The sequence below is a fragment of the Nelusetta ayraudi genome, unplaced genomic scaffold (assembly GCF_046127955.1).
Source record: "Nelusetta ayraudi isolate G7.1 ecotype Tasmania unplaced genomic scaffold, CSIRO-AGI_Nayr_v1 ptg000229l, whole genome shotgun sequence".
In the NCBI taxonomy this organism is placed as follows: domain Eukaryota; kingdom Metazoa; phylum Chordata; class Actinopteri; order Tetraodontiformes; family Monacanthidae; genus Nelusetta; species Nelusetta ayraudi.
Window position 1 is genome coordinate 197,569 of NW_027466278.1, and position 24,481 is coordinate 222,049.

The following is a 24,481-nucleotide window of genomic DNA, read 5'->3' on the forward strand; positions in this document are numbered from 1 at the left end:
TGACGGAGGACCTGGTGGAGTTCACAGTGGAACCTCTGCGGTCTCTCAGGGTCTCCAGCAGTTGATGAAGCTACGAGCAGAACTTCCTGTCTCATGTCTCTCCGGCTTCTGTGCCACCGCAGAAGAGAAAGCCATGTGGAGAAAATTAGTGAAGATCACAGGAGCTTCAGCTTCCTGTTGGTGGAACCTGAGAGGAGGGACGTCCCGACATGTGGGACACAGACCTTCTGCTCGGGGTTCCCCAGAACATCTGAGGAGAGCAGCAGGAGGTCGGAGCTCCATCACCTCCAGGATGCAGGAGATCAGGACAGGAAGTCACCAAGTCCCAGTGGGCGTGGTCTCGGCTATCTGGCTGCTGATTGGCTGGAGGGAGGAGGCAGGAGGCGTAGCCTGATGACCTCATGATGACCTCATGATGACCTCATGATGAGGTGTTTCAACCAGTCAGAAGCTCAGATTGAACAATTAAACAGAACCTTCCTGCCGCTACGGCACCGTTCCACCGCTTCTCCTGCAGGGGGCGCTATCAGCTTCCTGCCTATGATAGGAGGTGAGCTGGCAGGAAGCTCCGCCCCCCCTCTCCCGCTCTCTCTCCCTCTCTGTCTGAGGCGTTTCCCTCCTTCACTACCGCCTATAAAACTCAGCTACAACCACAGGAAGTCTGGCGGCTATGCTAACCCCGACTTCCTGTGGTCACACGGCTGCTGTGGGAACACCGCTCACCTTCCGACCACATCAGCCGCCCCCCCGTCGCCCCTCCTTCACCTTCACCGCCACTTGAAAACACCAAGCAGTGGTGGGAGACTTCCTGTTTTGACTCCGTCCAGGAAGGAAAACAGGAAGTGAGTGGAGGTGAGAGGAGGAGGAGGAGGAGGAGAAGAAGCTCACCTGACCAGGAAGCAGGAGTGAGAAGACACCAGGATCCAGGACCAGCAACACCTTCTGCAAAGCATCTCTCGCCTGGAGAACCTCCTCTTCCTCTTCCTCTTCCTCTTCCTCTTCATCTTCCTCTTCTTCTTCTCCTCTTCTTCTTCTTCTTCTTCTTCTCCTCTTCTTCTTCCTTTTCTTCTTCTTCTTCTTCTTCTTCTTCTTCTTCTTCTTCTCCTCTTCCTCTTCTTCTTCCTGGGGCTCTTGAGGCTGAGGTCCATGTCTTGTGTCAGTCGACCTTCATTCACACCAAAATAGTTCCAATGAAGTCGGCAGCGCCGTGGACTCACAAGTCACAAGGCATTCTGGGAAATATCTCACAGTGACTGAAAGAAAAACTTTATTTATAACTTTATTATAGCAGAAAAATCCTTTTGAACACAACCTTCTGATATGGAGTCACACACTTGATAGCTGATTTCACATTAGCTGTAGCTAGCAGTTAGCTTGGTCTCAGTTCGGTGTGTGTGTGTGTGTTTGCGCGCGCGTGTGTGTGTGTGTGATCACATTGTCTCTCGCAAAAATTCCTTTGGCGCTGGACTGCAGTGGCGTCTTTACCTGATTGGCTGCTGAGGTGAAGCTACGCTGGTGCAGAGGAGGAAAATTAAACAAAAATGACACACTTGAAACAAAACACACACACACACACACACAAACAAAGGGAGATTGTGATTGTGACCTGTGACCACCAGGGGGCAGAAGTTCAGCTCATTGACCCTCTGACAACAAACGGGCGCCAGATGCTCCGCTCAACTATTTCACAAAGACAAACAGCATCAGAGCGCAGCGCAGCGCCCCCTGGTGGCCCGCGTGACCTGGGCCGATGGAACCATGTGACCAGCGGCCGCGTCTGCCAGTACAGCAGTGGTTCTCAACTGGTGGAGTCTCAGGACCGTCAGCACCGTCAGCGCCGTCTGCTGAGTAACACTGAACTGAACTGTGAGTCTACAAAATAAAAGCCCAACATCTCCTCGATAAATAGATATATTTTAAAATCCCTTAAACTGGCCACGAAGCCGCGACCCAATCAAAAGAGATCTACGACCCACCTCTGGGTCACGACCCACCAATTGAGAAACGCTGCTGTACAGTGTTGAAGGTGAGAAACAGACAGTCCAGCAGGAACCTCCTGATGAGACCCACAGGCCTCGAAACCCGCTGCTGGTCCGGAGGAGTGGGAGGGGGCGGAGTCTGAAGTGGTAGTAGGCGGAGTCAGGAGGGGGAAGGGGCCGAGTCAGTCAGCTCTGGGTGGAGGAACATGGACAGTGAGCTTCTCCAGGTCTGGACCTCCAGCTGCTCCTCACAGCTGCTGCAGGAACTCAGTCTGGAGCTTCAGGATGTCGGCTGTGGAGTCTGGCTGAGGCGGCGGCGGCGGCGGCGGCGTGCTGGCGGCGGCGTGCTGGCCGAGGCTCTCGGACCTTCAGCATCCTCAGTTTAAACAAACATCACAGTATTAAAACGATCGCTGTTTTCTCTGCTTCCCTTCATTTCCTGCGTGGGGCGCCGACGGGTCACCGGACACCTCGTAGCCCTCGGAGCGCCGGTGTGCAGTGGGAGCGGGGGGGCGGCAGGCGCCACAGAGGAGGGGGCGTGGCCAAGATGCTCCTCCCCCACCAGAAGAAGAAGAAGAAGAAACACGAGACTGAAACACTTCAGAGGGAAGGAGACATCAGGAAGTAGCGTCCCAGAGAGTGGGCGTGTCTGCCGGGTCCGGACACTTCCTGGTGTGGGCGGAGCAAGAAGTGGGTGGTCCTGCGGCGGTAGCAGGAGTTAAAACCAGAGGGAGGGGTGGTGACGGGGGATGGGGGGCGGATCCAAACGTCTCCTGGCGGCTGTAGGGAGCCAATGGGGAAGCTCCGTCCAGGTCACATGACCCGCTGGGTGCCTGTGGGAGGTGCTAGAACTTGGTGCTGTGGGCCAGGCTGTCGGACATCAGGATGTTCTTGTAGAAGTTGTCGGTTCGAGTGCTGCAGTAGCCGCGCACCTTGTCAATCATCTGGCTGACGGGCAGGATGGAGGAGGAGGAGGACGAGGGGGCGGAGCCTGGCTGCAGCTCGCCGGTGGGTGGAGCCGAGCAGGAGGAGGAGGAGGAGGAGGAAGAGAAGGAGGAGACGACCTTCTTGGCCTGACTCTTGTCCTCACCTGCAAACAAGGAGACACTCGGTTAGAGCCACCAAGCTCCGCCCCTTGACTCCACCCCTGACTCCGCCCCTGACCCCACCCTCTCCACAGGTTAGCAAGCTGCTACTGAACCTCAGAAGCAGGAAACATTCTGGAAAACAGAGACCAAGACTGACAGCGCCCCCTGCCTGTGGGGGGGTCAGAGGTCAGAGCCAGGAGGCGGGTCCTGCCCAGCAGGGGGAGGGGCCAGAGGTGGGCGTGTCAGAGAGGAGCTGCAGGTCCTCCAGCAGCGTGGAGGGAATCTGGCCTCCAACATCTGGAAGTGATTCCAGGCTGCTTGGGCCAGGAGGCGGGACAGAGGCCCCGCCCACCTCCTGCTGCACGTGCTGCACGTTGCTGCACGTTGCTGCAGCAGCAGCAGCAGCAGCAGCAGCAGTGGTGGAGACGCTGAAGGTCTGCAGCAGTGATGTGCATAGCGATGTTTTTCTCGATCGCCATCACTCTGTCTGGGAATCACAGTTTTCCACTAAACACTTCCCACAGACCGCCACCAGGGGGTGCCGCAGAGAACGCTGTGCAGGAGAAGTGGCCGTGGCCAGAGGGGGAGGAGCTAAGGCCGTGCGTCACATCCACAGCGTGGCGTTAGCTCGTCACGCTAGGCAGGCGTTAGCTCGCAGCTTGGCATTCTGGGTGGGGGGCGGAGCTATTTTTTTATTTATTTTTTTTAAAGTATTTTTAGCTGTGAGCCAATCGGTGATGAGCTCCTCCCACCCACCCAGGGTGCCTCAGGACGTCACGGTGACGGACCAATCACAGCACACGGTGAGTGTCTGCCTCGTCGGGGCGCTAGCATTAGCGTTAGCGGTGCTAGCCAGCCCCCGGGTCAGCTGACACTTTGGGGAAACGCACAGAGCGGAGTGGTTAGCTGCAGGAAGCAGGAAGTCACTCGGCCAATCGGCTCTCAGTCGTTACCTCCCGGCCGTCGTCCTCCTGGCTACTGGTGGGAGGAGCTTTCTGCGCCGCAAACACAGGGCACACGTCAGTGGCACACACACACACACACACACACACACACACACACACACACACACACGCACGCACACACACAGCTTCCTGTTTCCCAGTCCCAGGTTCCTGTTTCCCGCCCTCAGCTTCCTCTTTCCTGTTTCCCCGCCCCAGCTTCCTGTTTCCCGGCGCCAGCTTCCTGTGGGCCTCACCTGAGCCGCTGTGCCGCTTGCTGAAGGGGTTGAGTGTGGCCTTGGCCTTGGAGGTCCAGTGGGTGGCGCTGGAGCCCAGCGAGCTGGAGGACAGCGACTTGTCGCTGCTCACCTTCTTGGTGTTGTTGGTGGCCGTCTTGCTCCAGTCTGCAAAACAGGAAACGCACCTCAGCACTTCCTGTCGCCAGAGAGGGAGTCTGCAGAACTCCTCGCCCAACCCCTCTAGCTCCGCCCACTCTGACCCCGCGGCTCCTGGAGGGGCGAGCGAGCGGCCACGTCTCCGCGATTACCCGCAAAGCCGAGCTCTGCGCGGGTCTTAAGTTTTAATGAAAGTCCTGCAGGGCGGCGCCGCAGCAGGAGCCTGGCCCGGGTCCCGCTCAACCCCCGCAGAGAGGGGGAGAGAGAGGGAGAGAGAGAGAGAGAGAGAGAGAGAGAGAGGTGGTGGTGGTGGGCGGGGCCGAGCCGGTGCTGCTACCTGAGTGGTCGGAGAGCCGGAAGCGTCCGCAGCAGAGGTAGCGGCGCCACTGCTTCTGCACGTTCTCCTTCAGGGCGCAGTGGAAGATGAAGATGAAGAGACCTGCAGGAAGAGGAGGAGGAGGAGGAGGAGGAGGAGGAGACAGGAAGTCAGGCATGGGTAAGACCAGAACCAGAGTCCATCCAGTCCGAGACCGAGACCCTTTAACAACCAATCTGGAGTCCCAGAGCTAGGACTGTCTGGAGGTGGGCGTGGCCTCTCACCCTGCAGCGAGTTGAAGATGCAGAAGAGGTAGATGAAGGCCACGCTGACGGGCCCCCAGGCGAAGAGGGCGAAGCCCCAGGTCATCCCCAGCAGGAAGGTCAGGCTGACCACGCTGCGCAGGTTCCTCAGCACCTGGAGGAGCACAGCGAGAGGTGGGGTCGGGTGTGGGCGGGGCCAGGGGCACGGTGGGGGGCGGGGGGGCGGGGCCGGGACCCACCTCCTCGCGCAGCGTGCGGTTGCTGCGCTTGCCGTTGCGTCCGCAGATCTGCATCATGACCACCACGAACATGGCCAGGTTGAGCAGGAAGACCAGGCAGAAGAAGCCCACGCAGGTGGAGTAGAAGAGCAGCGGGCTGAGCAGCCAGCAGCTGCACACACACACACAGAGTCCGTCAGAGACACACACACACACACACACACACACACACACACACACACACAGGCTGTATTTGAAAGGAAGTTCCCAATTCCCAATAGTCAGAAGGACGCTCCAAATGCGTCCTACTGTTAGCACCAAGGCTGCACCGCTACTATCCTTCACCTCCTTCTGTATCCCAGGATGCTTTGTGTGCTGCTGCAAAGCATCCTGGGATCCTGGGAAGTCGGCTGAAATTAGCGCCACCTACTGGCAAAGACACAGCGTATAAATTTAAGTATTGAAGTTTCACTTCAAATATTCAGTTTTTAACGCAGGGTTTTTATTTATCTGAACATCCAACGTTAGCCATCGTTAGCTGGTGAACCAGTGGTTAGCTTGATGCTATGAAAACGTCACTTCCGGGGTTGGCCAGCAGGAGGGAACGGCGGTGACGCAACCAGGAAATACGTCGAAGGCTGGACCGCCCCGGGTGGTGACCTGGGAGGCGGGGTTTGGGTCGGTCCTTCCCGGCCGGGTCCTTGGGAGGACGCTTCCTTCCAAGGATGCAGACCCTGAATCGAGACACAGCCACACACTCCTCCATCCTACTCACAACTCCGAGGCTCCGCCCCCGGCTCCGCCCCTGCCGTACTCCTGCAGGCCGTAGGAGTTGGAGTCAGCCGCCGCCACCGTCACCACCAGCACGGCAGGAAGTCCTGCCGCACAGAGAGCAAGCCCCGCCCACTGCGTCAGTCACTGCGTCAGTCACGGCGGCGGCGCTCTTCGCTCGCTCACTCACCCCAGCCCACCAGGCAGAACTTGAGGATGTATCTGCGGATGTAGGTGTTGAAGACCTTGACCAGGGCGATGTACATGTGCACCGACTCCAGGCCCATCCAGGTGAAGGAGGTCAACAGGAAGTAGTGCAGCAGGGCGGCCACGCCCCTGCACAGCAGGCCGCCGCCCAGCGAGGCCAGCCAGCCGTCCAGCAGGAAGACCAGGTTGAGCAGCAGCAGCGAGGAGCTCAGGTTCATCAGGATCTTGGAGGGGTAGTCGCGACGCAGCTTCCTGTCGGGGGAGGGGGCGGGGCAGGTGGGGTCAGCTGGGGGGGCGGAGCTCTCAGAGACAGGAAGTGGCTGTGATGTCACTCACTCGAAGGCGATGTAGGTGAGCAGTGTGGCGGCGGAGAAGACGGCCGACACGCCGCAGCCCACGTAGGTGATGAAGGTCAGAATCTGGTTGGTCCTGGAGTCCAGGTGAGGAGAAGCTCCAGAGATGTCCTGGAGGGGGGGGGGGGGGGGGGTATGCAAAGGTCAAAGGTCGAGCAGCAAGATTAAAGTGACATTAAATCCTTTTTTCCTTTCTTTTTTTTAAATCTTCAGTTCAGTGAAGGACATGTGACAGGAAGTGGGCGTGGCCCTCTCACCATCAGGACGCCAAAGTGGGTCAGGTGATCACACAGGCAGACGGTTCTGTTGGCGTCCGACTCTGCCGATGCCCTGCAGCCGGCCTCGCTCCAGCCTCCGCTGCCCCCTGGTGGCGGCAGCAGGTTACAGCAACACAACCACTCACACTGCCTCAGCAGTGGTCCTGTGGCGCCCCCTGCTGGCCACAGCCACTCAGTGCAGCCACACACACGCTGACTCACCATTGAGGCTGAAGTCCCAGAAGACGCAGACTGGTTTCACACTCGGCTGTCGCACAAAACACACACACACACATTATTATTTTTAATTAGCTGTCAGCCAATCAGCAGCTCACTTCCTGTTTCACCCAGGAAGTGAATACAAACACGGTCACACGTTCAATATTTCACACTAAAACTGGTGCAGGAGTGAAGGGTGGAGGCTCATGTGACCATGTGACCATGTGACCATGTGAGTGCGTGTCAGGTGACCGCTCGGCTGCCCCACCTGCTGGTCCAGGTGGGCGATGTGGATCTGCACGGGCTCCTCCAGGTCCCGGACCGACAGGTTGCCCACGCTGCTCGCCACCACGTAGCTGTTGAGGGCGCGGCCCAGCTGCTCCTTCTGGGGGAGACCGGGGTGTCAATCAGGGGTGGCCCCGCCCCTCCCTCTGGCCCCGCCCACGGACCCTCACCGCCGCTCACCTGGAACAGGTTGGTGCTGCTGAAGAACATGAAGTTGATGCGGGACGGCGGCGAGGAGCCCTCGGCGGCGGCGGCGGCCAGCAGGGAGGCCGGCAGGGTCACCTGACCCAGGACGTCCGCCTGCTCCGACTGGAACTGCACCTGGAGGTCAGAGGTCAGAGGTCAGAGGTCGGAGCGAGATCTTCTCTGCTGGCCTGAACACTCAGTAAAGTTCCCTGTTTTTGTTTTGCTGTAAATATAATAAAGTTTCTTCATGTCCTGTTCCGTCCACCTGCGGCTCAGAGGCGTTGGGCGCCAGCACGGCGCTGAAGGTGGTCCCGTTGAAGGCGGCGTCGTCGTCCAGCGAGGCCACGCCCACCGCCAGGTGCCTGGAGCTGAAGCTGATGGACGGACCTTCAAACTCCAGCTTGTGGACCAGCTGGTCCACCGTCCTCAGGGCTCTGGGGGTTGGGGGGGCAGAGGGAGCAGAGTCAGAACCCCTCCAGGTGGTCCAGCTGGAGCGACTCGAGAGCGCCACCTACGTCCCAGAGGTGGTGCTCTGGAGCGGCGTGTGGGAGCTGCTCATCACGTTGGAGATGATGGTGACCACGGTGGAGGCCAGCGAGCCGTTGATCTTGGCCACGTCCACCAGCTGCTTCACCTTGCTCACCACCTTGGACACCTGCAGGACAGACAGACAGACAGACAGACGGGAGGGGGGGGAGGTGTTTTAGCTCGCTGCTGCCAGCAGGGGGCGCCTGGGCACGCTGAGCGTCGGTCGCACCTCCTCGTCGGACAGCTGGTTGTTGGTGATGACAGCGAGCTGCACCGCCACCTCCGCCGCGTTCTCTGCAGCACACACACACACACACACACACACACACACACACACACACACACACACACAGTTAGCACGTTAGCGGAGCCGACGCTGCTAGACTCTGCTGCACTCTGATTGGCCGGCCGGCCCAGCGCACCTGCCGACACCTCGATGGTGTCGATGTCGGTGCAGTTAGCGGCGTCTGCAGCCGACCAATAGGACGAGAGGTTCTGTGGGTTGATCAGACTGGGAGGGAGAGAAAGAAACCCATCACGACACAAAACAACTAGCTTCGCTAGCGTTAGCTCGGAACTCTGCCTGATCTTAGCCAGCTAGCTGCTACGTTAGCCAAAGATTGTGATCGCAACCAAGACGCACCTTCACTTTGAATGAGCGAGTTTTCTCAAAGTCAAACTCGGTCGGTCACATGACCAAAAGCAGGAAGTGACGGTTAGCATGATATGCTATACAGTAGCATTAGCTGGCGGGCTAGCAGTTTGCAGTCAGCGTTAAAACTTAAAAGCCCGAAAATCAAAAAAGTGAAACTTTTCTTGGCAGACTGGACGCCACCGCGGTGTGTGTGTGTGTGTGTGTGTGTGTGTGTGTGTGTGTGTGTGTGTGTCACCAGGTCCTGCTGGCGCTCTGCTCCTTGTTGGGGAAGCAGGGCAGCCGCTGGGTGACGCTGGCTCGGCTCTCTGGCCAGCGGTAGTGCAGCTGCTTCTCCTCCGGGCAGTTCTCTGCAGCAGCGACAGCAACGGCTCATTGGCTAACATCCACTCGCAACCGCAAAAAAAAAAACAAGCGGCTGGGCGGCCCCCTGCTGGTCACTTAGGGGAGGGGAGTTCCAAAAGTGTCCGCGCTGGCTCAGACCAGCTAATGACAAATAAAAGTGAAGTTCTCTGTATCTTTACACAGGAATTGTTATTTTTCAATAGAATTGAATTGAATTGAATTGAATTGAATTGAACTGAATTGAATTGAATTGAATTGAATTGAATGGAACTGAATTGAACTGAATTGAATTGAATTGAACTGAACTGAATTGAATTGAACTGAACTGAATTGAATTGAAGTGAACTGAATTGAATTGAATTGAATTGAATGGAACTGAATTGAATTGAATTGAATTGAACTGAACTGAACTGAATTGAATTGAAGTGAACTGAATTGAATTGAAGTGAACTGAATTGAATTGAAGTGAACTGAATGGAATTGCAGACATACTGTATGAAGCCAACGTGCCAGTGAGCTCTGCCCCTTTGCTGCCCCTAGTGGCCAGCAGCGGTACCACTCACGCCATCCCCATACGTTTTTTTTTCAAGGCGTCATTCCTCACCAATCAGCCTGACGTGGGCGTGGGCCAGCTGCAGGCCTCCGCCCAGCAGCGCCGCCCTGCTGGACAGCCTGGCCGACACGGCCGCTTCGCTCAGGCTCTGATTGGTGGCGTAGAAATAAACCAGCAGCGCCTGCAGCGAGTAGCTGACGGGAAACAGGAAACAGGAAGCCGTGGGTGAGGGGGCGGGGCTTCACACAGGTGCCTTCTTCTTGTCTTACCTGTGGGGCTGCTGGGGATGCGGCTGAGCGCTGCGGAGAGAGGGCGGGAGGTCAGCGATGGGTGGGTCAGACTGTCACTACTGATGATTGATTGATTGATTGATTGATTATTGATTGATTATTGATTGATTGATTTCACCTGAGCTGCTCCACCTGGACGCTGCGGCTCCAGTTGCGAAAGGTCTCATTCAGCTGCAGAGGAGAAAGAAAACTGGTTGCTGCCTCTGCTGGTCCAGTGAGGAGATCAAGAAGAAGAAGGAGAAGAAGAAGAAGAAGGAGAAGAAGAAGGAGAAGCTGCTGCTCACCCAGAGGCCCACACTTCTCTCCACGTCCAGCGGGGGCGCTGCCGAGGCCTCGTCCACCGCCGCCACCTCCAGCGAGAGGCGGTAGAAGAATCCCTCTGAGGTGCAGGGAACAAACAGCAGCGTCAGTACCAGGCTGGGCCTGCAGGGGGCAGCACTGCACAGCAGGGGGCGCCAGAGGGCTGCAGAGACGAGGTTTCACTGTGAAGCTGCCTGTGTGTGTATGTGTGTGTGTGTGTGTGTGTGTGTGTGTGTGTACACACACAGAGCAGCTCTTTCTGGCTCCCCTGCTGTGCTTCAGTCTGGCCACCAGGTGTCACCCTTGTATTGGTTAGTAGAAGCGACTGAAGCGACTGTCAGATCCAGTGTGTGTGTGTGTGTGTGTGTGTGTGTGTGTGTGTGTGTGTGTGTGTGTGCAGTTTCTACTGTCGTCTGATTGGACCAGCAAATCAGAAGCGGCCCAATCAGCAGCCGGCCAGTTCCTCGAGGACCCCCCCCCTCCACCACATGATTGACACCAGCTACAAGCTAATGCTAACATGGTAGCATGACGCTGTCGGCGCCGCCTGCCCTGATTGGCTCTCTGCTCTACAGCGGCGGTCCGCAGCGGGGACGTACGATTGGCCGAGGAGCGTCTGCACAGCCAGGCGGCAAGGAGGCAATGCAGTGGGCGGGGCTGAGGGACGGGGGAGGGGCCTGTCAGGTGGGCGGGGCCTCCCGGGGCAGGCGTGACGGAGGTGGAGCTTCTGCTGGGACCGGGTTGAGGGGCGGGACCAAGGGAGGAAGTTGTCGTCAACGGAATAGGAAGTGACGACGTTGGCGCGCCCGCCTCCTCTGATTGAAGCCCCGCCCCCTCCTCTGATTGGCCGTCAGACGCGGAGTGAACGGCAGAGGTGGGAGGGGCTTGGAGATGGGAGGGGGGAGGTGGAGGGGTGACGGTGGAGCCACATGACCCTGGAGGAGGGGCTGCTGAGGGTCCCGCCCTCTGGGTGGTCCTCGGCTCTGATTGGTCCGTGACCAGAGTCAGTTGCTCCTGGTTCCTTTCCGCAGGAGGAGGAGGAGGAGAGGAGGGAGGAGGAGGAGGAGAAGGAGGAGAAGGAGGAGAAGGAGAGGAGGGAGGAGGAAAGGAGGGAGGAGGAGGAGAAGGAGGAAAAGGAGAAGGAGAAGAGGGAGAGGAGGGAGGAGGAGGAGGAGGAGAAGAGGCAGGAGGGGGAGGAGGAGTAGGAGGAGGAGGAGAGAAGGGAGGAGGGGGAGGAGGAGGAGGAGAAGGAGGAAGAGGAGAGGAGGGAGGAGGAGGGGGAGGAAGAGGAGAGGAGGGAGGAGGAGGAGGAGAAGGAGGAAGAGGAGGAGGAGGAGGAGGAGGAGGGAGAAGGGAGGAGATCTCCACCACGGAGAACATCTGCTCCTCCGTCAGGAGGGAGGTGAGAGGAGGTGGAGGTGGAGCTTGAGATGGAGGTGGGGCCAAGGAGGAGGAGGAGGACACCTCCTGTCTCCTCCCTGTCTGAAGAGCTGAGGGAGGAGTCAGGTGACCAGAGGCAGAAGAAGGCCACGGAGGTCCTGGTGGACCTGGAGGAGAAACTTGTGTAGATGTGTGGAGGAGCAGGAGGAGGGGAGAAGGTCCCGGCAGAGTGGGAGGGACCTGACTGCTGGGGTCCCACCAGGTCTGGTCCTGCTGGACCACCTGGTCTGAGGGCCTCTGGAGGAGCTGAGGGATCTGGGTCTGGTTCTCCTCAGCCAGGGACATCGCTAGAAGGTCTCTGTGGTGACTGGACGGGGACACAGAGGGACTGAGGTTCTCCAGTGGGATGTCCAGGGTCAGAGGAAGAGCCAGTCCTGGTCCTGGTCTTGGTTCTGGTGCTGGTTCTAGTCCTGGTCCTGCTTGAGGTCTGGCAGAAGGGTGAAGAAGAGGAGAAGTGAGGTCTGAAGACGAGTCTGAGGAAGCTGTTGGTCTGAACATCTCCTCCTGTGTCTGTCCTCCTGGACCAGGACCAGGACCAGTGTGAGGACCTGCTCCTGGCTCCTCCTGGTCTTCGGGAAGCAGGTCTCCAGCAAGCTCCGCCCCCGGCGCTGCTGGAGGTCGTGCCCAGGTCTGCCGGTCCAGTTCCGCTGGAGGTCTGATCCGTCTGAGAGGTGGAGCTGAAGACGACGGAGAAGCTTCAGGAAGTTCTGCCACCAGAGGGCCTGTGGAGGTCACCACCGTCTCACTGAGGATTGGCCAGTCCGTTGGGGGCGCAGACTCGGTGGGCGGGGCCGAGGGTTTGGTGATGAAGACCGTTGGTCCAAGCGGTGCCGCTCTGCTGGGGGTGGGGCCTCCTCTGATTGGCCGCTTCCTCCCCTGCCAGATCAGAGGAGTGGAGATGTAGCCCAGGGAGGTCCTGGCGGGACGGGGCAGGGGGGCAGACCTCCCTGGGGGGGCGGAGTCAGGTCGAGGTTCGGACTCGGGGGGGCAAACCCCAGAACTGGACTCCTTAGGGCGGACATCTGGAGACCAGTCCTTGGTTCCCCTCCTCCGCCTGATCGTGGCGCTAGTCAGAGGTCTGGAGGACCTCTCAGCTGGTGGGCGGAGTCTCCTGGTGGGAGGAGGAGCCTGGACCAGCTCTGGTGCCGGGACAAACCAGGAACCAGGACAGTGAGAACCAGAGAACCAAGAAGGTCCAAGAACACAGTGAAGAAGGACCAAGAGAGGAGCCAGGAGAGGAACCAGGAGAGGAACCAGGAGAGGAACCATGAGAGGAACCAGGAGAGGAACCATGAGAGGAACCAGGAGAGGAACCATGAGAGGAACCAGGAGAGGAACCAGGAAAAGAACCAAGTGAAGAACCAGCAGAGGGAACCAGGAGGAACCACTGCAGAAAAACAGTTGTTCTCATTTATTTCTAATATTCTGAGAGAAAACACAGGAAGTAACAGGAAGTCAAGCAACATCTACAAGGTCAGAAAGCGCCTGGACAGGAAAACGTCCAACCACCGGCTGAGCTGAAGGACAGAAGGTCAGAAGGTCAACGGGAATCTACGGGAAGGTTTGGTTGGTTCCTGTTGGTTTAGGAACCTTCAACACCTGGCAGGTGGAGAAGAAGGTGAAGGTGCGGAGAGGAGGGGGAGGCCACTAGGGGGCGCCAACCGCAGGCTCAGCAGAGAGGGTGGAGCCACAGCGGCCGACCACCAGGGGGCGCCGTTCTTACCACGTGCTGCGGGCAGAGGGGACGGGCGGCCAGCTGAGGACCAGCTGCTGGTTGGCTGAGAGGCTATAGAGGAAGTGACATCATCGGTCACAATCACAGACTGGGAGACAAAAACATGGCTAGCATCGCTACTGCTAGCCCAGTTAGCACAGCACCCGCTGAAGATGATAGCACATTAGTCGCCCATAGCTATCGCTCAGAAACAGCTGAGCAACCAGCAGCAAAAACAAGCTGAACAACGCAAACACAAATAGTTAGCTTAGCTTACCGTGAGCAGTGGTGCTGCTGCTGCTGCTGCTGCTGCTGGCTGAACCAGGTTTAGCGGCGGCGCTGCTAGCGGCGAAGGTGGCGCTAGCGGTGGGCAACACTAAGCAGTGCAACAAGTTAGCATGTGGGTTAAGACAAAACACAGGGTTTTAGCATTAGCATTAGCGCAGCTGCCATGTCACATGAGCCGGTGGTTTCCTGGAGGGGTCGAAGGTTAGCCGCGCTAACAGCCAACGAGAGCTTACCGGAGGAGGAGGAGGCGGAGCTTGTTGCGCCGGCGCTGCTAGTTAGTGGTAGCATGCTAGCAGTGATGTCAGAGGCGGGCGGGGCAGTGGGCGGAGCTGCAGGTGACAAGAGGGAGGGGCTGGTTCTCACCAGTGTGGCACCACTCAGCGCCTCCTGCAGGCACAAACTGAGCACTCACTGGACCAAGGACAGGAAGTCCCGTCAGCCAATGAGAGGACTCGCTTGTGACTGACTCCCCAGCCAATGATGACATCATCACAGGAAGCAGGGCAGAAGAGGAGGAGGAGAAGGAGGTGGAGGAGAGGAGGAGGTGGAGAGGAGGCGGAGGGAGGAGGAGAGGAGGAGGGCGGGGCTTACCGTGGGCGGAGACATTAGTAGTATGGGTGGTGTTAGTGGAGTCGGAGGGTGAAGCAGCTGCGGCAGAGACACAGGAGGAGAGTGAGGAAGCTGCACAGCACAATCACCACCACCACCAGGGGGCTCCACTGGTAGTAGCAGTTCACCACCACCAGGGGGCTCCGCCTGCTCACAGCTCAGGCTAACTAGTGCTAACCATGCTAACAGGAGCTGACCTACGAACCTATTGGGGACGATGGTAACTCATGCTAGCAGCGGAAGCAGTCGCTCGTGGACCTGCTGCTCTGCTAGCGATAGCCACAAGGCACCTGGTCCAGGTGTCACCTGGTCCACACATGCTGAGTAGGTGACCAGTGAGCAGCCAATTGACGCAAACTCCGCCCCTCTCTCCCCACCCCTCTAACCACACAGAAGCTTTTGTCAGGATGCTAGCTGGTCTCGCTAACTTTCAGAAACTTTCAGATGAACAACAAGATGAAGATCTGCTTCCTTCCTTCCCCCAGGAGGTCAATGAGGAGGTCCAGGAGGTCAGCTGGGCTTCTTCTGGTTCTTCTGGTCTGGATCTCAGCAGCAGTGAAGCTGCAGTGGGCAGGATGAGGAACCGCAAAGCAGCTCCTTCCTTGGACCAGGTGACCTCCAGGTGACCTTCAGGGGTCAGAGGTCGTCCCCGCTGGGCTCCACTCAGGCCGGTCAGCAGGTGTCCGGTTCTTCTTCAGAGTTCCCCTGAGAGGAGAGGAACCGGCAGGAAGTTCTCTCTCGGTTCCTGGTGGACTTCAGGTCACAGTTTGAAGGAAGAGACTGAAAAATTCATCAGCTCGTCCGCAAGCAGTGACAGGAACATCTGGAGCGCCTGCAGGTGACGGCCCCTGACTGAAGGGACTTTGATGGTGGCAGAAGAAGAAGAAGAAGAAGAAAAAGAAGAAGAACAGAGACGTCTGCAGCCTCCGACTTCACAACGGCGATCTGAAGGCCCCCCCCCCCCTGATTCCTCACGCAGTGAAAACTGCGTCCCACTGGATTTGAAACCCAAACGTCCAATCACACGACAGCCACGCAGAAGCAGAGGAACTCAGCTGTTGATTGGTTCTCACACCAACATGTTTGTGTTGTTGTTGTTGTTGTTGTTGTTGTTGTTGTTAACATGGGGAGTGTTTGATTTCGTACCTGGGCAGCCCAGTCCGGCGGAGTCGCAGCTGCTAGTGTGGGCGGTGCTGCTGGGCGGGGACACGCCTTGGCCAGAGGAGGGGAGGGGTTAAAACAGGAAGAGGTTAATCAGTTTAAAACCATCAGTGGGAGGGGCTACGGGGTCACTTCCTGTTTGTTTTTTATTATTATTCAAAAAAAACATCAAAGACGAAGCTGCTTTAATATTCACATCACTCAGTTGGTCACATGACCAACAGCGGAAGGGACGGCTAAATGCTAAAAGCTACTGTTAGCATTGAATTAGCTCGCAGGCTAGCAGTTTTTAGTCAGCGTTAAAGTTTCAAACCCAGAAAATCAACAGAATGAAAGTTTTATGGGCAGACGAGACGGCACCACAGTGCGTGTGTGTGTGTGTGTGTGTGTGTGTGTGTGTGTGTGTGTGTGTGTGTGTGTGTGTGCGTGTGTGTGCGTGTCTTCCCTCTGGCATCAGCAAGAGATGAAAGACGGCCTAAAACGGTGATGGCACACAACACAGTTTACACAATGTCCACCGGACATACATACACACACACACACACACACACACACTCACACACACACACACACACACACTGGTCCTCATTAGCCAACCAGGAGGAAGTAACATCGTCTTCAAACACTCGCGGCCGCTCGTAAAGACAAAACAACGCTTCAGCGTAAACAAGCCGAAGCCCCGCCTCCTCGGTGGAAGAGGCGGGTCCTGAATGCACCAATCAGCAGGCAGCAGTTTGCCTTCCCACCCCGACCTGAGCCAACGTCGCAGCTAAAGCCGCTGCAAGTGAGGCGAGTGATGGTCAACCATGGGAACCTTTACCACAGTCTGCCACCGGGGGCGCCGGTGCTGCACCTCCACCACGCAGTCACGTTGATAATTCTACCACTGAAGCTGCTGCGCTAGCGGCTGCGCTAGCTGCACAACCACTTCCTGTCTCGGCCAAACAGCGCGGAACATCAAACACACACAACAGCGACGCACAACAACCACACTGACCGCACAATCGCAACACTGGACAATAAACACAACCTCAGCTCTCTCTGTGTGTGTGTGTGTGCCTGTGTGTGCGTGTGTGTGTGTGTGTGTGTGTGTGTGTGTGTGCGTGTTGAGTGAAACCACTGCGGCTCTACACTGATTAACAACCTTTTAAATAAACAGGTACACAAACACACACACACACACACACACTCCTAAAACACATCAATGTGTTTCAGATGTTTCTCTTCTAATAAACACACAAAAAAAACATCATTAGTGACGAGTGAAGTCACACACCACTTCCTGTGTGTGTGTGTGTGTCTGTGTGTGTGTGTGTGTGTGTGTGTGTGTTGGAATGTTGTTTACTGGCCTGTGGAGTCAGTAAACTGAGCACTTGTTCAGCAGGAGCTCCCCCTGCTGGTCAACATTATTCTCTGATTTCTCAGACTGCCGGCAGTTTGCCTCCCAGACAGCAGGGGGCAGCAGCAGCGGCGGCGGTGCGGTACTCACTGCAGCTGAGGGAGGGGTCGGTCTGGGCCAGGCTGGCCGGGATGTCCCAGTGCTGCTTGTCCCAGTCCAGCAGGCTCCCCGCGGCGTCGCAGCCCTGCAGCTGCAGCTGCTGCAGCTGCTGCAGCGGCAGTAGCTCCGCCCACAGCCGCAGGTTGTACATGTAGCCGTCCAGGCTGTGCGGCCCTGCGCACACATACAGACACACACACACACACACACACACACACAGAGCTCCGGTCAGCGTAGCCACAAACTCCAGCAGGGGGCGGAGCCTCAGCAGCAGCAGCAGCAGCAGCAGCACTGACCTCCCAGCTGGAAGCGGCCACCAGGGGGCAGCAGGAGGCCGGCGGAGGCGGAGCAGGTCTGGGTCCAGTGCTGTCCCTGCAGCAGGACCCCCAGCAGGCCGTCGGCGGAGGACCACTGCAGGCACAGCGGCGTCATGGTGGAGGTGAAGCTGGAGGAGGACAGCCTGGATTGGTCAAGCGGGCAGGAGGCCCCGCCCACCAGCAGCCGCAGGACCCCGCCCTGAGACACCAGGCCCAGCGCCACCTGGCTGCTGCTGTGGGAGTAGCTGAAGAACCACTCCTCCTGGTGGGGGGTGGGGGAGGGGGAGGGGAGGGGGGGGGGCAGTCAGTAGGGTCTCCACACCCCCCCCTTCTGTCACTAAGGGAGGTTCTGCCACTTCCTGTTTCCTGCCAGCAGGGGGAGACAGTCTCACCTGCTTGTGTCCGGTCCGCTCCACCTCGAAGCACAGCGTGAACTCGCTGAGCTCCGGGAACTCCACCGCCTCCGACACTCGGGTCACGTGACCGCCGTCGCCGGATATCGCCACCTTCTGGTTCCTCAGAGCCACTGCAACTGCACGGGGGGGGGAAGAAAGGAAACAGGATGAGGAGAAGGGCAAAATGGACGGAGAGAAAGATGGGATTGGGAGCCTGATGCTAGTCTAGGATTAGCCTGGTGCTACATGAGGATTAGCCTGGTGCTAGACAAGGAGTAGCTCGATGCTAGACAAGGATTAGCCTAATTTCAGCCAAGGATCGGCCTTACACGAGTCTAGTGTAAACCCAATGCTAGGCTAGAATTAACCTGATGCTAGCTTGGTGTGAATGTGCTTAACGGTAGCCAAAGATTAGCCTGATGCTCTTTCAGGATGAGCCTGAGGCAAGAGCAGGATCAGCATGAAGCTAGCCCAAATTAGCCTGATGCTAGTCTAGGATCAGTCTGATGCTACCCGGGTTAGCCTGATGCTAGCGTGTGCTATCCAGGGGTCCTACCGTGTCGGTAGCTCACGCTGAAGCCTCTCTTCTGCACGCTGAAGTCCGAGGTGAAGCTGAGCTCCATCAGGTTCCCAGTGGAGTTGAGCGACAGGCCGCTGGCCGTGGGGCCGCAGAACTTGACGTCGGCGCCCCCTGTCTTCACCAGCACGCGGTCGTAGATGCAGCCCGGCGCCTCCTCCAGGTCGAAGTCCAGGAAGGAGATCTGCACGACGAAGCCGGCGGGGGCCTGCAGCGTCCAGCGGCACGCCTGCGAGTTGGGGTACTTCTGGGGGTAGCAGGGCGACGAGAAGACCCCCTGGACCTCCGTCAGCACGGCGCCGCACTGGGCGGAGCTACAGCCCAGCGCTGTGACGGTCGGCCGATGACAGTCCATTAGTCGCCGAGACGGGAAGTTGACCCGGAGGGGGCGGTGAGGAAGGAGACGAGGTTCATTAGGGGAGGGAGGTCTTCATCGGCCAAGAGGAGACGATGAAGAAGAGCAAGAACACCACGAAGGATAAGAGGAAGAACAAGAGGAACAAGAGGAACAAGAGGAAGAACAAGAACGTGAAGAAGAACACGAAGAACAAGAAGAACAAAACCAAGGAGAAGAAGAAGATGAAGACCAAGAACACGAAGAACCAGAGGAAGAAGAACAAGGAGAAGAGACGTCCTGCAAGAGTGAAGCTTTTATTTTGAAAGAGGCCCCCTGCTGAGGTCCAGTGGACGCGACACCACAGCATCGTGTGACACACTGCGACTCGTTAGCACGTTAGCTTGTTAGCTTGCCGTTTGCCTCCAGCTGTCACAACCAGCAGCGCAACACCTCATTTGGAACACACACACACACACACACACACACACACACACACACACACACACACACACACACTCACTCAAAACAACTTCCAGCTGAAGTGTGAAACGTGTCAACAAGCTGCAGAGACACTAATGAGGCTGAGTGTGTGTGTGTGTGTGTGTGTGTGTGTGTGTGTGTGTGTGTGTGTGTGTTTGCCAGTCATGGTCTCTAATTAAAGGCGTCTCATTGGCTGAAGCTAATGCTTCCTGTCAGCTGACTGCTTCCTGTGACTCCACCAGTGGGGGGCGCTGTGGCTCGGGTCACATGACCGTTCCCCACCGCCAGTCACCAGTGGGTGGCGCCACAGCAGAGCTCTGAGTAAGTGAGTGGGCGGGGCCTGGGACACGCTGACTGCTGGTTGGCCAGTGGTGCTGCTGGGATACCCTGCGGTCACTTCTACTCCGAGATAGGCTCCACCCCCTTTGGGGGTTGGCTAACAGGAAGTTAGCTTAGCATCTGGCTAGCTAGCCGTGAAAAAAACCTCTCTCTCTCTATCTCTCTCTCTCTCTCTCCCTTCATCAGGTTGCACTGCAGGTAACCCCCCTGTGGCCCCGCCCACCCACCTCTCTGATTGGACAGCAGCAGGGTCAACTTTACACACACACACACTCACACACACATTCTTACAGTAGGGAACAAACGAGCCGCTCTGTCTCCCAGGTGGCGCTGACTCACTCTAACAGGTGTTCAGGCTCCGCCTCCCCCAACACACACACACACACACACACACACACACACACACACACACCTGTCTGTCACCAGGAGGTGATAGAGAGGCATGGAGGCGGGGGCGGGGGGTGAAGACGTCTCACTGCAGGGACCCCTGACAACTGGAACATCATCAATCAGGACCAGGATTAAGATCAGGACCAAGACCAGGACCAGGGCCATGACTAAGACCGAGACTATGACCAGGACTAGGACCAGGGTCCGGGTCAGGACCAGGATTAAGATCAGGAATAGGGCCAGGACATGGATCAGGATCAAGACAAGGACCAGGACCATAATCAAGACCAGGACAACAATCAAGAACAGGACCAGGATACGGACAAAGACCAGGGCCAGGACCAGGGCCAAGACCAGGACAAGAATCAAGACCAGGACTAAAACCAGTGCCAGCATTAAGGCCAGGACTAAGACCAGGGGCCAGGATGAGACCAAGACCAGGACCAGGACCAGGACTAACAGCTCTGCAACTCTGGAGAACTGAGGAGAAGTTCCACATGTTTCTCTCTGTAACATTTACAGTTTCCTGCACACGGGCGCGCGCACACACACACGCACGCACACACGCACACACACACACACACACACACACGCACGCACAGACCTTAATGTATTTTCCATACCCTACCAGAAGCCTCAGGCCAAACCGAGCGGTTAGCACACACTCGTAAAGTTCCCAGCAGTACCAAACCACAACACACACACACACACACACACACACACACACACACACACACACTCTCTCTCTCTCTGGTCAGAAGTGAAAACACTGACAGACCCTCTGACTGCAGAGGAAACCAGCGGCTGCTTGGTCAGAGGTGATACTGGTCCCAGTCTGGACCCAGCTGCTCCTGAACCGGGACCAGCAGGTCACCAGGTCACATGGTCCACTGCTTCCTGGAGGAGACACCTCCGCTTTCAGGAGGACACGTCAGCTGACGGGTGACGGTGCTTTTCCATCGGGAACGCGGCAGCAGGAAGTGGACCATCCACTTCCTGTTTCCACCCAGCAGCAGCAGCAGCAGCAGCAGCAGCAGCAGCGGTGGTGGGTTCGAGTCGAACTGCTGGAAGTTTGAGAGGACTGAAGGACGAAGAGGAAGAAAGGAAGGAGGAGAAGGAGGAGGAGGAAGAGAAGGAGGAGGAGAAACACGAGATGGAGGAGAAAGGAGGAAGATGAAGAGGGGGAGGAGGAGGAGAGGAAGAGAGGAGGAGGAGTAGAAGGAGGAGGAGGAGAGGAAGAGGAGGATGGAGGAAGAGCAGGAGGAGGAGGAGGAGCAGGAAGAGGAGGAGGAGGAGAGGAAGAGGAGGAGAAGGAGGAGGAGGAGAGGAAGAGGAGGAGGAGGAGGAGAGGAAAAGGAGGAGGAAGAGAAGGAGGAGGAGGAGGAGAGGAAGAGAGGAGGAGTAGAAGGAGAAGGAGGAGGAGGAGGAGGAAGAAGAGGAGAGGAAGAGGAGGAGGAAGAGGAGGAGAAGGAGGAGAACTTGAGGGCTCCTGCAGTTTCTGCTCAGCTGGAAAGTTTGAGTTGGAAACATGGAAGCAAAGCAGGAGAGACACTGAGGGAGCAGGAGGGACGCACAACAGCAACACAACACAACAGCAACACGACACCACACAACACAAAACAACACAACACCACGCGGTACAACAAGAAAACACAGCAGTTCAACACAGCAGGAACCAGAGGTGGCGCTGCTGCGCTGGATGTGTGTGTGTGTGTGTGTGTGTGTGTGTGTGTGTGCCTACCGTGCTGCTGGCGGCTGGTCCACAGCAGGAGTAGCAGAACGGCGAGCTGGAGGCCCCGCCCACCTCCTTCTCCTCCTCCTCCTCCTCTTCCTGTGGCTGACTCCCTGCAGCAGCAAGTGTCAATCAAACAGACAGCAGGAAGCCCAAGAGGAAGTCCCGCCCCCTCACACCACACCCTGGTGGCCACTATGGGCAAAGCTCTTTAAGCCCCCCCGCCCCCCCCCCAGTGATATTGATTTGGTTTGATTGACTCCTGATGCTCGCTCCCGCTGGGCTGAGCAGCTTCCTGGTTGCAGCAGTTCCACCTCTGACCAGCAGAGGCCAACTGAGCAACCAATCACCACACAGCATGCAGTTTGTTCTCTGGTTCTGCTGGAAGAATTTATCCAAGAGTTATCCATCCCTCCCTCTCTCTCTCTCCCCCTCTACCTCCCCCCCTCTCTCTCTCCTCACTCGACCTCGCTGTCTTAAAGCGACGCAGATCCGCTGCTGCCGTCAGACGCATTGAGCGCTGACATTCAGCGTCAACTCGCCTCTTTGTGCGCCAGGAAGCGGGCGAGCGGGCGGGCGAGCGCCGGGGTCAGCCGCGCGGCATAAAGAGCCCCATTCATGCGTCATCCAGCTTCCCACCCCACGTTCCGATCGGGGCATCTGGCTCGGCCGACCGCGCTCACAATCAGGAGCCGTCACAACAGCCGCGCTCCCACCGCGGCGCGATCACAAAATAAAAGCCACCTTTCAGAAAGTTTGACCAAAGTACAATTTGAATTTGCAGGTGTGAAGATCACCAGCCGGGATTCCTGGTCGAATCTGGTCCCACGAGAAATCACGAGAATTCTCATGGGAAGGAATTCTCGTAAATGTACGAAAAAAAAAAAAAATCCGAAACGTTTTTTTTTTCAAGTTTAGCTGATTCCATGACCCGTATTTTATTGACATATTTAGGTTTTGCATAATTGTAGGAGTGATGGAAATATACATATGTTATATAAATACATATATAAATGTATATATATATATATACATTTATATATATACATGTATATATGTATTTATATAACATACAAACATGTATATATGCATGTACACATATATATACATATATATGTATATATATATATAATACACATATATATGTATATTATATATATACGTATATATACATACATACATACATACATACATATATATGTATATACACATATATATGTATACATATATATGTGTATATACATATATATGTATACATATATATGTATATACACATTTATATACATACATATATAATATACATATATATTCATGTTATATATATACATATATATTTATATATATGTATGTATATAAATTTTGAAAGTTTTAAGCCCTCGCAGAGCGTCGGTGATGCAACGGAGATGAACGAGGATTAGAGGCTAACGCAGGATAGCGACCACTCGCTAGCTAGCTACAACACAACGTCAAAAGGAGTTCGCCAGAGACGATCCATTGTTGATGGCTCCATCCTTCATAATAAAACGTCAACCCCCTGGGTCGGGCTACTGTTTGTGAAAAGGTCAGGACAAAGTGAACAGGAAACACGGAGCCCCCTGGTGGAGTAGTGGGTTAGTGCAGCTGCCACTTCAGCATGAACAAAACAACCTTCGCGAAAGAAATGAACTCATCAAATCAAAGAATTAATCTGTTTTAATCTCAGCAGGAAGTTCACAGGAACAACATGTTCACTGGTCGCATCGTCTGTGTCAAACTGTGTCGCCGGGCAGAAGTCTCGACAAGGCTGCTTCTGATTGGACCAACATGACAATAAATATCCAACAAGTGAGTTTTTGTTTTTTGTTTTTTTTGGGGGGGGGGGGTTGTCCGAAACTCGTCCAGCTGAGAAAAACACACAAAGAACCTTCACAATAAAAGCACCTTGATAAAACAAATGTTTGAAAGTTGAAAAGTTTAACTCGAAGGGCAGTCGTCGTGGTCGGTGATCAGGTCAGTGTGTCACACACACACACACACACACACACACACACACACACACACACACACACACACACACACACACACACACTTGCAGTGTGTCAACTGCTGACTGACCAAAGCAGAACAACAGTTTGATGACACACAAACATCAGGAAAGTGATTTCCTGTCTGTTTTCACTCTCTCTCGCTCACACACACACACACACACACACACACAGTGAAGACTTGAACACATGAAACTTCAGCCAGGCGCCAACGCTACACACATTACACAAACTTTTTTTTTCCAGCAGTGAAGACAAAAGCGCGCACACACACACACACACACACACACACACACACACACAAGAAATACATCAACTTTCAAATAATAACTTACATGTTGGGGAGGGGGGGGCTCAGACCCCCCCACAGAAACTTTTTTGAGTGTGTGTCCGCAGCGCAGCAGAGAGAGAGTGAGAGTGAGAGAGTGAGAGAGAGAGAGAGAGGGAGGAGCAGCAGAGGGAGAGAGACAGAGAGAGAGAGAGAGAGAGAAAGGGTGGCGCCCTCCGCTGGAGGGGGCGGGGCTAAGGAGCTGCTCCAGGCAGTGAGCTGCAGGAGCCACTTCCAGTCGTGGCGTCGGGACAGGTGTGACGTCATCAAGTGGGCGGGGCTTCCAGACAGGAAACACCTCCAGTCAAAGAGAAAAACACCTTCTCTGCCCAATAGAAACCTGAGGCAGAGCAGAGTTTCCACTTCCTGCTGGTGATGGAGCCAGCAGCCGCCTCACTGCTCCAACCTGGTGATGTGACCAGGGGAGGGGAGGGGGGCGGGGCCTTGAACAGCAGAGTGAGGCTGCAGCTCATTTGCCTGCAAGCAGGAAGTTCTTCACACCCCTTTGCATCCAGATGGAGGTGAGCAGGAAGTGCCTTCATCGCACACAGGAAGTGGTGGTGCAGTCGTCCAGCTGAGGGCTGAAGAGGTGAGACTGCCCCCTGCTGGTGGTGGCGGCGGCTGCAGCAGATCAAACAGGGTGCTTTATTTTGAAAAAACAAAGCCCCAGTGTTTCTGATGACATGGCCGGTCACATGACCCCAAG

General features: G+C 56.2%; 1 protein-coding gene across 1 annotated transcript; it reads right to left on the reverse strand.

Annotated features, from left to right (window-relative positions):
* Positions 1–1,261: 1,261 nt before the first annotated feature.
* adgrg6 (adhesion G protein-coupled receptor G6) lies at positions 1,262–22,043 on the reverse strand. Its single transcript, XM_076016517.1, has 28 exons — positions 21,966–22,043; positions 21,433–21,595; positions 18,125–18,472; positions 17,566–17,705; positions 17,153–17,435; positions 16,848–17,030; positions 15,344–15,409; positions 10,131–10,225; positions 9,965–10,017; positions 9,826–9,855; positions 9,608–9,750; positions 8,897–9,008; positions 8,429–8,517; positions 8,236–8,300; positions 7,994–8,133; positions 7,744–7,912; positions 7,473–7,613; positions 7,276–7,392; positions 7,011–7,056; positions 6,789–6,895; positions 6,515–6,642; positions 6,162–6,430; positions 5,976–6,078; positions 5,222–5,372; positions 5,004–5,136; positions 4,741–4,842; positions 4,266–4,412; positions 1,262–3,069 (listed from the first exon to the last, which is right to left on the reverse strand). The coding sequence occupies exons 1-28, from the start codon at positions 22,041–22,043 to the stop codon at positions 2,825–2,827; spliced, it is 3,846 nt and encodes a 1,281-aa protein (XP_075872632.1). The 3' UTR covers positions 1,262–2,824.
* Positions 22,044–24,481: the final 2,438 nt, after the last annotated feature.